General features: G+C 41.0%; 1 protein-coding gene across 12 annotated transcripts in view; it reads left to right on the top strand.

The window, feature by feature from the left end:
- The window catches only part of celf6 (CUGBP Elav-like family member 6), a 122,086-nt gene extending 109,150 nt beyond the window's left edge, over positions 1–12,936 (top strand). For 2 of the 12 annotated variants that reach the window (XM_054616532.1, XM_054616524.1), the window contains exons 6-12: positions 583–726; positions 1,663–1,807; positions 3,118–3,267; positions 4,093–4,155; positions 4,732–4,812; positions 8,438–8,521; positions 12,809–12,936. In XM_054616532.1, coding sequence (XP_054472507.1) covers positions 583–726; positions 1,663–1,807; positions 3,118–3,267; positions 4,093–4,155; positions 4,732–4,812; positions 8,438–8,521; positions 12,809–12,936 — 795 coding nt within the window. Of the gene's footprint in view, positions 1–582; positions 727–1,659; positions 1,808–3,117; positions 3,268–4,092; positions 4,156–4,633; positions 4,637–4,731; positions 4,849–8,437; positions 8,582–12,808 lie in introns of all 12 variants that reach the window. The other 10 variants (XM_054616475.1, XM_054616465.1, XM_054616558.1 and 7 more) reach the window with 8 other exon arrangements.
- The last annotated feature ends 523 nt before the right edge of the window (positions 12,937–13,459 follow it).

The following is a 13,459-nucleotide window of genomic DNA, read 5'->3' as shown; positions in this document are numbered from 1 at the left end:
TGTTCACATAACTGCACGCTTCAAGTTAAAGCATCACATATCAACTAGAGGAATAGACTTGTCAGTCATATGTAACAAGTCAGTCAGTGACATCAGTATTGATGTGATCAGTACTTTCCTTTTAAGCTTGCCTTTAGCATTATGGAATCCATATGAGCTTTCCAAGCTATTGTGGTTGTGGTTTTGACTTGTTGTGCTCTTTCAGTTTTTTCCCAGTGAGTAAATATTAATTTAGTCTATAGATGTGCACAGGAAGTTGTGCCTAAAAATCACAAGCTCATTAACTGGTTGGCCAGCTGATTAAAAGTAACCATGGTAGTTGCAAAAGTTAGTATTATTAGTTGTCCTACTTTGTTGAAACTTTAACAGCCCAATCTTAAGACTTACTATATCTCAATCCAGATTGTTTGTTCTATGTTTGTTTGCTTTTGTTAGTCTCAGTCCAGCCTTTGAAAATCAGGATAACACACTGCCAAGTGTCTATTAAACATTTTTTTTAAAGAAGATACAGAACAAACATACTTAACTACAAAACTTTAGTTGCACATTTCACTAACCTTGTTAATATGCGTGCCCCTCTAGGGTGCCTCGTCCAGTCTGGTGGTCAAATTTGCAGACACTGATAAGGAGAGGACCCTGCGCAGGATGCACCAGATGGCAGGCCAGCTTGGCATCTTCAGTCCCATGACCATCCAGTTTGGGGCCTATGGCGCCTACTCTCATGCTGTAAGTCTCAGCCCGGCGGGGGAGGAGACGGTGAGCTTTAAAAAAAGAAAACAAAAACTGTTCTGATTTGAGGTTTGAATTCATGATTTCTCCCCATAGGCATGTGACTCTCCCGGCAACAGCTCCTTAAGTGATTCACACTATTAAATGGCTGTTTGAGTCCACATTTGCAGAAGCTTTACATAAAATGCTGCACTTTTTTTGTATTGTATTATCCCTTCATTTGTCCAGGGCAGCTACTTATCATGCATGTTCAGCAATACACTGTTTTACTTCCATACAGTTGTGAGCATCCATTTCATATTCATTTTACCATATCAACATTTCCTGACTTGGTCTGTGAATTTAAACTGCCAACCCAAGCTTACCTCTTTAACTTTTCATTTTCTTACACATATGCTTTTACACTCAAACAGAGGTGCACTTCATTACCAAGTACTTGCTCACCCCCTACCCCTATCCCTGCCAGCCCAACCCATCCCTGTTTCACATTCACACATGGAAGTCACAGCCTGAGTTAGGAGTCTGTGAGATTTTACACTCACACAGTAGCTAACAACTCACCCTGACAGGTGAGAATCGCCCACTCGAGCACAATCTCTCCACTAACTCTGCCACGGTGGCAAAGTTCTACATATATTGTACATATAGATATACATAGTCCCCTGCTTGCTAAACTCATCTCAGCACAGCCTTTATCTTGTGTCAGTATAATGAGCACAAGGCCAGAGCTGTGTTACACTAGCTGGGAAACAACGCTGCAGGGCAACACGGACCGCTCTTTACAAGAACAAGGCATGGACCAAGCAAACAGTGATGAGAGAGTAAACATGCTCTGGTCCTGCGGCTATTTCACCCTCCTTTCCTTTTTCTGTCCTTCCCTCCATCCCTCCCACCCTACGCCTCTCCCCCCACTGCTCTTTAATCCTACAGCAGATGATGCAACAGCAAGCGGCCCTGATGGCAGCAACACAAGGGTCCTACCTGAACCCCATGGCAGCCATCGCTGCCGCGCAAATGCAGCAAATGGCAGCTTTCAATGTCAACGGCCTGGTGGCTACTCCCATGACACCGTCCTCAGGTATACACCAACAGGCACACTAACACACACAAACTCACTAACTGAGTAAAGGCATGTGTAATCACACACACACAATGACATACACACACATGCAGGGCTTCTCTATTCATTCCTCACCACTGCCCTGGAACATTTTCATCATTAGCAAGAATTATAGAAGCAGTAGTAATGTATTCATTCAAGGTCTTTCTGCTTTTGCCCTTGTTACATTTTTTAAGATGTGGGCTCCATTTTCTGGGCTAAAGAAGACATTGCCAGTGTCGAACTAAAGGCAGCCGAGGCTTATGCTGAATGGGGTACGATAGGAGAAGATATACAAATTCCTTGACACCAGCCACATTATAGGGTCTCTCTCTCCTCCTCCTGCTCATTATCTCTCTCTCACTCTCTTGTCTGTCCGTCGCTCTCTCCCTCTGTGTCTCTGTGACAGTGTGTGTTTTCTGGGAACCCAGCCAATCCAATGACTTTGGATGCAGAGTCCTTGGCTTATACAATATAAGAGCAAAGATTTGTGTGAGATAATCCTGGACCCCAGTCTGAACTATCTTTTTGGCCCTTGTCATGAGGAGCTTTGATGGCTCGACACTAAGTAGGCAGGCCGCCTGAAGGCAGGGTCATTGCAAATGTATTAAATAAAGTGGCTTGTCGCTGTACCTGGCATTTGTAAGCCACAAGGCCTACATATACCAGGTAATGCCTATCAAACATAATCCTACATGACTTAAATGCCCTTCACCTGGATTAGAAAAATAATAAAAATCCATCAGCACAAAAGGGCACTGACAAGGGGACTTGGAATATCACAAGCAGGAAAGAAGAGGATGCACAGGTCTCTACATCCAATATAGTATACATAAGGCACCTCTTAATGTGATTCATTTTTGTCCCACTACTTTTTGTAACTTTAAAAGTACAGTTACATACCCCAAGTGCCAAAAGAATACCTTCAAACAAGGCTATTATGAGAAAATATTTGGTTAATCAGAGTGCTACCTTTATTATGTTCTGTTACTGTGGAGGATGAGTGTTTTTTTTGTCCCTGTGCCACCTTCACATTAACTTGTAGTGTGCTACCTTGACTGATTTAGTACTTGTAGCTTTAGTTCAGGCTAAATTGCTACAAATTTCTCCCAAACTACTCTACACCTCCATGGTGGGACAAAAGGCATGGATTTGTGCTCATGAAGGCCAATGATATGCCTGTTATACACTAGGTTATTTGTGAATAAATGTTACAAAAATATACTTCTCTTGTAGCATGTGAAGCCTGAACCATGCAGTTTCTATAATTACTCTGTATCTATTTGCAGGCACCAGCACACCCCCTGGTATCTCTGCCACAGCCGTGCCCAGCATAGCCACCCCTATCGGGGTCAACGGATTCAGTGCCCTCCCGCCTCAAAGCAACGGGCAGCCCACCTCTGAGTCCATCTACACCAATGGTATTCACCCTTACCCAGGTGAGCCAGTCAAGTCTACATAAAAGAAACATGACATACATTTGTAACATCTAGAGTCATGAGACTGTTGTTCTGACCTTGACACTCACAATTAGCTGCTTGTACTGATGGAGATGAATTATTCTAGTGTTGCACTGGATCTGAATAAGAACATCACCTAATTGCCACGATGCAAGTTCAACACATCAGTGGTGACAAATTGAATTACATCAGATTGGTACTGTAAAAGTTGACAAGAGACTTTTTCTTTACTTCACACTCTCACTGCATCGTTTTCTGATCTGAATTGAAGCGTTTAAGGCTTGAGGGTCAATCAAGAAGTCTGTTTCAGATTTCTGAGCAGCCAGCGCAAGTTTCATGATGAATCCATCAGTTCATCCATCAGTCCATTATGGTTAATTTGATGCCTCTCAGCTCGTCCCAGGCTTCTAAATGTTGCCTGTGACTGATTCCTGAAGAATTGACAGACAAACACTCCCCTTTTCTGCATTATGCAAAGGCAGCTGCAACTGTAATGAACTACAAAGTGGTTTGTTTGGCATGTTGTTAATATTTGATGCAAACATCTGGGGCGAACAGGCATTTTGAAGAACTGAAATATGACAACCCAAATTTCTCCCACTCCCTGTGCGATCTTATCCCCTGATGGTTCTCTACGGTGAAGCCAATTTCGGTCTCGCTCTTTAACATTCTCTCTATGTCTGTCTTTGTCTCTGCGTCTGTCTTGACCATTCTGCGTCCTCTCTCTGTCTCTTCGGCTTTCATTTTCCTCATTTTCCTCATTGTCACCCCCCTTTCTCTGTCTCTCTTTTCGTCTCTCTGCAGCACAGAGTCCAACAGTGACCGACCCTCTCCAACAGGCTTATGCTGGCGTCCAACACTACGCAGGTGATCCGTCTCTCCCACCTCCTCTGTCTCACTTCCTCCATCTGGCCATTTCCCGCTCCCCTCTCCCTTTCTGTTTGCCACATCAGTAGACACTATGACAGGTAGAGATAGCCCGACGGCCAGCCAATTTTCTCCCGGATTAGGATACTTTGCATTAGGATTGCAAAAGGATTTTCAGTTGACTTGATTATACACCCACACAATAAAAATCTTAATTCCAAAAGTACACCGAGAGCTTTGGATCTGAACCTGCCATAACCTCCCACATGAGATATGACACAGACCTCTCATAACCACCGCTTTCTGCCTGACATCAGCTCTCATTAACATGGTGTACGTCTCCCTCTCTTTCTTTGTGGGTCTGCTTAGTTGAACTGCACTCCACTCCCCTTTTGCCATACTCTTTGTGTAGTGATCCACCAGCCAAATGAGCCCAGGCTCCCAGTCATAATGCAATTTATTTATGCAATGTCTCGAGGACGCAAATGAACAATGGAATAATGATTTGAGTTTTGTTGTGTCAAATATGAAAATAGAGATGTGAAAAATTCCACTCTGGTTCTCCCTTTGCAACAGCAGCCTACCCTGCCGCCTATGCGCCAATCAGCCAAGCGTTCCCCCAGCAACCAACCATCATTCCCCAGCAACAGAGGGAAGGTAAGAGCGAACGAGCGCGCCCACCCAAGATAAAAGGTGATAATTGCCATGTTCCATTCTAATGTAGCTGCGCTGCTTTGAATTAGCGAGGGAGGGAAAAAGCTGGCTGGGGAAAATGTGAGAAAAAGGCTCCCCATTTAAAGAGAAGAACATTAGCAGTGAGATGGAAAGTTACTCCGTCATTATTCAAAAACTGCACTAATTCAAACTCGCAGCGTTGGACTGCTTAATCAGTCCATTACAATGTGTTTAAGTGGTTATAAATATTCATCAGATTAATTAGCTGCATGCATAATCATTTATTACCATTCTTTGTGTAGTGTTCTTTCTTACGCCACAGCATCAGATGTAATAAAGCATTGGATATACGGTGATGGTAAATCACTGTTTTTGAGGCTATTTGTCAGTCTCAATTATTTTTCTATATGATTGTATGAGACAGCATAGAGTGGCATGAATATTCAATATCAATAGAGTGTCTCAAACATTGCCAAGAGGAAAAGTTAGTATATGTTTATAATCTGTCTGTAGTGTGAGTGCATGCCAGGGTCACAGAGCAAAAAAGTTTTGAAGAAAGTATAGATAGACACAAACTTATCCTCACATGTCAGAAGCTTATTTGCGTTGCATGCAGGCATCATTTTACACCTAAGGAAAAACATACTATTGTTGAACGTGTCATCTCTAACTGCTACCTTTAAACATTTTCATAATTTGCAAGAACTACAGAAGTCATGGTTACAAACACACACACACTCTCTCTCTCTCTTTCACACACAAACACACACACAGAGCTATTCTTGGATGAGCCAGTGGCCTGTCTTTCTGGCCTCCTCCAGGTTTTGGCTGCACTCCCAGCCTGTCTCGGTCCGCAGCCACAGTCTGCAGCCTTGCCATTTAACAAGAGACACCTAAACCTGAATACACAGGCACAGTCTAGCCTAAGCTTCATCCTCCCTCTGAAAGCTAATAATTGCTACAATGCAATCTATCAGTCTGTGTCAGCAAAGAAAAATCCCACCAAATCCAAAAGTCTTGTTTCAACACACATATTTACTGTACTCTTTGATAATATGTGTCATTCTTACTTCAGTGGAGCATCTTAGGCAGACAGCAACACTTTCTGAAACAGTTAATATCAATATATGGTTATGCCAGTAATACAGTCATTATTGATGATAAACTAAAAAAAATCTCAGTCAGTGCAGCAAGTAGATTGGTTCTAGAAACAAGATACAACATCAAGGTTTTACCTGCAAAGTTCGATGCCAACTTTACCACATCTGTCTATTATGGCAATAATGAGAACCCTTTCAAGAGCACTGTGTTGAATACATCACTGTTGCTTGTAATTGCATGAATGGAATGATATCAGGGTGGTCCTAGGTTAATTGCATGTAAAGATCTTTCTTGTCAAATCTTGTGCCTACATTATCCACAATGCAACACTTACTGCCGAAAGTTAGAGAGTTAGGTGTATTGTGCTAGTAGCCGTTAATGTAGCCTTGAGCCCCTTGCCTCAAGCACAATTAAGGGGGGGGGGCGACTGAGGTCTGGTAAGCTCACTTCTTCTCCAACTCCAGTCATCATTTTAAGACTTGTAGTCTTCAGCTCCAACTGATGCTGACATCAAATGACATTGCATTGAGTAAATTTATCAGAATTTGCATACAAGTCATATATAACAATGCAGATCAACTCTCAACATGCACACCAGATCATTATGTACCGTGCATATACACACTTTCCCAACAAGACAAAATTATATATATATTTTAAGCATACCATACTGTAAAAAAAAATGTTTAAGTAAAAAGACTTAAATGATCAATTATACTATTTCCTTTGCTTAGTACCTGTCACATTTTCAACTGTATTTTACTATTAAAATAAATATATATATATATATATATATATATATATATTAAGATTCATGAGATCATGGTTGGTGTACAAACTTTATTTTAATTACAGTTCAACATTATTCTTTGTTGAGTGCAGTCTACAAGATGAACAATTGTATGATTTAGTGCTTGTATCCACTCACTGTGTTACTAACATGCAGTAGTTCAAGAATGGAATCATTCTTCTTCCACACAGCTCAAAGGACAGACTTGCAAGCATGGAAAAGGCAGAAATGTTTTCATGCAGTCATCAAGGAAAATTATATTTGTGATGAGTTGTGATGAGAACCAAATGTTCAGCTGGTCCAACCTATAAACCATCCTTACGCAGCAGTTGGGGACATTTCTTTCCTTCACACAAACCACTTCCTTTTTTAAGCATGAATTCTATACAAGACACCTAAACCTTAACAGACAGAACTGAGATTCAGCCTTTAACTTAAAAAAAAAAAGAAAGAATCCCTGTCAACCCGTGTTTGTGGGTCCTCTATCTGGCGGAGGCATAGCAGCAGTACAGCCAGCCACCACTACAGCCTTCTTATCAGCCTTTTCACCAGCCGCAGTCTCATCTCGTCATGCTACCACCCAGAGCAATGAGACAGGAGGGAATGCTAGCCAGGCAGCCGGCTGTAAGCATGCTGTCCCCGAGTCCATCACATCTCTTTCTCTCTCTCTTTGTGTGTCCACGTCTCTCTCTCTCTCTCTCTCTCTCTCTCTCTCTCTCTCTCTCTCTCTCTCTCTCTGTCTCTCTCCAGTTCATGCCTCTCTTTATCCAGATTGGCCTGTACAATATGTGGCAGCTGGGTAGATGAGCGTGGAGGGATGGAGAGAGATTGGAAGACAGTCCTACTGTCACAGAGTAATTGGGACAAAAACTTGGCTTATGCTCTGCCTCCCCCTCCCCATCCCCCCTCTCTTCTTCTGTGTCTCAGTGTTTCTCTTTCTCACTATAACCGTCTTAATCTTTCTCTTCCAATCAATCTCTCTGTTTTTTTTCTCCCTCCTGTTATCTCTGTTTTTAATCCTTGGCTGTCTTTCTCTTTTACTTCTATCTCTGCTCCTCTACGGCTGTTTACATGTACACTACAATTGCTCCCATGTTTTCTGAGACAATAGTCAGGTTTAATTGATGGTGAACAAACAACATCTGAAGCAGAAGCAGAAATACTTAATTGATCCCCAGGGTAGTTGCTCTTATTTATAAGAACAAATAAACGTTAGAAAATCAGAAAAAAGGACTCTGTAAATTATGCACATAATGCTACAATATGTAACACAATATATGCAGAGAATATAAGTAAATGAAAAAAAAACTGAAACAAGGAAAAGGGAAATGCAAGTTATATGTGCATCAAACACCCACAACATTTAACCACGATGTAAATAAGAGAAAAAAAATTGCTGAGAGGTGGTATCTAGTATTTTTAAATATATATGCATGAATGATATAATTTGTATAATAACATGTGTGATCTTATAACACTATACAAATAGGATCAGGGTGTGTGTACTCTGTGATAACTAGGTTTAAAACAACTAACATTTATGCCGTCGGTAACATAATCCGAATGTGGTGTTTAGATGGCTCCTGCGTTCATTGGATTATTATCTTGATTGCTTTATTGAGTCATTTTTCCACGCGTGTTAATATGGTCATCCTCTTTCTCTCTCACTGTTTTTGCTCCCATGTAACCCCCCTGTTGTCTTTTTTTAATCACCAGGGCCAGAAGGTTGCAACCTGTTTATTTATCACCTGCCCCAGGAGTTTGGAGATGCGGAGCTCATGCAAATGTTCCTGCCTTTTGGCAACGTCATCTCTGCCAAAGTCTTTGTGGACCGAGCGACCAATCAGAGCAAATGTTTTGGTGAGTGAAAAATCTATCTTTGACCATCATTGAAGAGAAGCAGCAAGAGCAATGCACAGGTCCATCTCATAGGCAAGATGATGGGAAAAGGAGAGTGTGGCGTGAGAAGGTGGACGCTCTAATTGCCTAAAATAATACAGGCCAAACCCATCATGAATCCCTCACATAGCTACTGACCCAAACGTCTTTCCACACATCTACTTATCTCGCTCTCTATCACAGCATTCCTAACACAATCAGGGTCCATCTACCCTTCTCCGCCGTTCCTAGACTCCTTCACCCAGGAGAAAAGCATTTTCCCAGACGCCCCCCCAGTCCTCCAGCCGGGCAACCAGCACCATCCCGCCACCCTCCCCTCCTCTTCTCTCGCCTCCCACACAGCAAACCAGTTCATCAGGGTGGAGGCGATGCAGGTGGAATCCATGGACTTAAAGAGATAATAATAGACTGGTGTGGGCCTTACTGTTGATTCAGTTGGACAGCAGCACCCAGGAGACAGGCGGAGAGAGAGAGAGAGAGAGAGAGAGAGAGAGAGAGAGAGAGAGAGAGAGAGAGAGAGAGAGAGAGAGAGACTCCCAGCATTGGCTTTCTTACAGTTTCTCTTCAACATGGCACGCCTATGAGGCTTCCTCTTCCTCTCTTCCCTCGTCCGTCTTGCTCTGTCCATCTCAGGACTCTCTCTCTCTCTCTCTCCCTCTGTGTGCTCTCCTCTAAACATATGCCTCTCTCCATCACTATCCATCAGTCAACAAGGGGGAAGGACAAAGGGGCGGTGACCTCATCAGTCTCACCGGCTTATTTTTTCCACGGCTTGTAATTAAGATCTTGGCTGAAAAACAGCAATTTAACCCATGAATCTTTTTGTGGGGATTTTTTTCTTCACTCATTTCTCCCTCCTTTTTTTTTAGACCAGAAGCCCCAGGGCTCCTTTGTAAGACATTAACAAATTAGACAGAAGATGCTGTGCATTAAGGGGGATAAGTTGTTAGGCCTATAAGAACGTGGACCACTTCATCTTTAACATGTGTGAGATAGCCTGGATGATGTGGTTAATGGGCACTGTAGACTAAATAAACTGGAGAGTATATCACATACAGTACAAAAATAGATAGATGGATAAACTGAATTGTCCATTGTAAAAAAAATAAAAATTGGCCTTGTGCACATTGGTGTTAAGAAAACATGCTCAGTTTTGTCTGCAGCAATGAATAACAAATAGACAAGATTTTCCAAACAGAAAGCCACTGCAGTATATATTAAATTAGGAAAAAAAATTAAAAATCTGTAATACAAGTTTATTATTCATGTCGATAACACACAAACAACTCGGCCTGTATGTCAACATAAAGTTAACTAGGAGTTTAATTTCCCCACTACCCTTTGAACAGCAGAACATATTCCATATTCTAATTTAGATAATCCACTTTTTTCTTTCTTCTTCTAATTAAAATCTAAAAAGCAAATCCTCAGATTCATCATCTAAATATAGATTACATTCTGTAAAAATCTCAAACTACTTTAGTAAAAGTTAACTCAACTACTTAATTTTAAAAGGCAGCATACATCTGTGTCTTAGTAGATACAGAAGGTTTTATAATGTTTTTTATACACTAAAATAAAACACTTCACAAAAATCCTTTGTGTTATTCAACAAAAACATCTATGCGTACATGGCCATATTTCTATGCAGCACAGGTGAACTACGTTGTGGGATTTTGAGAGGAGATAACCAGACATCACTCTTTGAGATGGAGTGTTTACAGAGAAGCTTGGAAATTTGAATATGATGAAAAGGTCACTGGAGGAGCACTCGAAGCATGTTCTTATAAAAGATGTATTTCTGGAGTAGGATTTAGAGTATGCTCTTAAGGGATGCATCACTGTCATTCAGACAGATATCTGTTTAGTTTGGTATTTCAATTTGCTATACGATAAAATGGAAATGAATATGTGACAAGGTGTGATATTAAACACAAAGAAAAATAAGATGACAAGAAAGTTATTAGTAAGATATGCTTTATTATAAAAACATCCATAAAACATACTTTACAACACGTGAACCACCTACTGTTGAGGAGCTATATGGTTGAGTTTAATCTAGCCGTAACCTGGGACTCTATGGATATAGAATTAGCCTTAATCCTCTGCGTTTAGTCTCTCAATATTGACTTTTAAAAGTGATCAAAGCTTACCTTGTGAAGTGGAATTAGCTGGATTTAGCTTGAAAAGGAATTTCAAAAGGTTCTTCTGAGAATGGAATAACACACACAAACAATAGAAAGCCCATTTCTTTTTAGATATGATAGAAAACATAAAAATGCAGCAGAGATGCAATTTACATAAAAAGGGCTTCCGAAAACAGGATACAGATTTTTGTTTATTTCATTTTTTTTCATTCTTTCCCACCTTTAAAGCAGGGAAATTTACCAGCGCATGATCATTTCAGCTGCAAATTCATGTAGTCACTGTGCACAGATTTGCCATCCTTAGTTATCCTTAGTTAATTTAACACTTTTAAATAGTCTTGACCAGCCACACTAAAGCCAGCAAATCTCCAATCAACATTTGCAAATGTAAAATAATTGATCACCTGTTCACCTGTTCCAAGTGGCACAGTAGTTGCAGCCTATGATGGTATTTTGAACCAGGACTTCGCTTCTAGACTACAGCAACTCTACATGAGTGCAGAAAAGGGTTTTCATGGGACCAAACATATCGGTGCACAGCATCAGTACATAGTAAATCCTTCTTTTACAGTAATGTGAGGCTTATGTACTGCAGCATTCTCTGCTGCTCAACCTGGTCTCTACTTTTTTTTATCTGTTGTCAACTGATAATGTTAGCAACCTTGTATGTGTTTTATAAAAAATGCATGAAATAACAAAATATGCAGACATTCTGCTAATATGAATGGCTGCTCTGAGAGCCATACTTCAACCACTAGTAGCGTTTGGGGTATTGAGTTACACAGCACCACACGCTCATTGTTGAATCAAAGATATGAAACAACAGCCAGCTACTTTTTCCGAGAAAACAGATAAAACTGGAAACATGTTCAAATATATGATTTTTAGGTTATTAAAATGTACATGGATATCAAAGCTTAAAGTTTGCAGTGCAATCTGTGTCCTCTCCTTCGGTACTTTGACCCCCAGAATCCTATCTCCTTTTTGGCATGTGGATGTAAATGTGAGGTATGGAGATTCGTTAAACCCAGGGATAGTGTGTGTGTGTGTGTGTGTGTGTGTGTGTGTGTGTGTGTGTGTGTGTGTGTGTGTGTGTGTGTGTGTGTGTGTGTGTGTGTGTGTGTGTGTGTGTGTGTGTGTGTGTGTGGGATTGGGAGGGGATCACTGCCAACTGACAGGCCCTTCCTTGCTCAGTTTGTTTAAAGGGTTTGTAAAAGCAGCAGCCTTATCTAACCCGCACTGACAAAAGCCTGCCCTCTCCCCCCAAATTAAATTGGACCCATAGCGGTGTGATCAAATCAGCTGGCAGGCGGAAAATTCGGGCCGTCAATCACAGAGGTGTCTGATAAGAGCAGGCAAGGAGTCCCGGTGTGGAAAGCTGTGGGCTCATTCCGCCTCGACACCCAGGTGATAACTCAGAGCAGCAGGCTCCTCCGTCCTACACACCTCGCTCCTAGCATCCCGTCACGACCCCCATGCCCTTTACTCTTTACTCAGATACGGGCTCAGTCACACACGTACATGAAAACACACACGCACACATTCAGCCCCTGTCACTCTTACACAGCTCAAACACGCAGGTAACATATGAAGGCTTTGCTCTAAAAATCCACACATAACATGAGACTCCTTTTTTTTCTCTCTAATCTTTGAAAGGCTTTTCATGTATTTTTTTTGTTTCTCTGTTCAAGTTAAACTTGCGGTTCCTACCAGCTATTCTTCATTTGATTTTTAATATCTGTGTTATTAGCCTTTGTGGTATTTTGTGTAATCTTTTTAATTCAAAGATTTTCAATTAATCCCCGGAAAAAGAGAAAACAAAGAGCTATTGTTGTGTCATTGTTGAGAGTTAAAAGGGTCTTCTTCTCTCCTCTTTTTTCTTTCATCTCGCCTGTCTTTTCTCCCCGTCTCCCTTTCTCTTCTTCATGTTTCTCTCTCATCTCTCCACTATTCTTCTCCGCTCATGTGTTGTTCCCTCTTTTTTCTATTTTCCCATTTGTTTCTGCTCCCATCTCTCTCCCGCTCTGTGTTCTCGTCTCAGGCTTTGTGAGTTTTGATAACCCGTCCAGTGCTCAAGCCGCAATCCAGGCCATGAACGGCTTTCAGATAGGCATGAAGAGGCTGAAGGTGCAGCTAAAGCGGCCAAAGGATGCCAACCGACCTTACTGACTCGTCTGCTGTCTATACCCAGGTATAATTACACCCATGCCATAATACACCGTGCCATACTATGCCATGCCATGCCTGTTCTCAAACCAAACAACCTCACGTGGATAGTTTACATCTTGTTGCTGCAGTAAATGTGAAAGTCTAAGAGTGCAATGGTTGAAATCTCAGTTTAAAAGTTATGTAAAATATTAACATTAACATCACAAAGATGTTTAATATTCTCTGTAGGATTTAACTTATTTTAACTTTTAAAAAGTTGTATTTAACCAAAAAGAAATAAGAGCTTAACAAAATGAAACACACATCTAAGGCACTTACATATTTATTGAATTGTTTATTAAGAATATTGGCAATTTTTTTGTCGTGAGTGGACAAAGATGAAATTGAACTACACCAACTCTCCAGTCTTTCAACCCAGTACAAAATCCCATTACCCATCATGTGCATTAAAATATACTCTTTGTTGAAATTTAAATATATGGTTGACTTATAGAACTACAAAATGCAATGAACTACCTAGTTT

The sequence above is a fragment of the Anoplopoma fimbria genome, chromosome 2 (assembly GCF_027596085.1).
Source record: "Anoplopoma fimbria isolate UVic2021 breed Golden Eagle Sablefish chromosome 2, Afim_UVic_2022, whole genome shotgun sequence".
Lineage (NCBI taxonomy): Eukaryota > Metazoa > Chordata > Actinopteri > Perciformes > Anoplopomatidae > Anoplopoma > Anoplopoma fimbria.
Note: the sequence above shows the minus strand (reverse complement) of the source record. Positions and strands in the feature narration are given on the sequence as shown.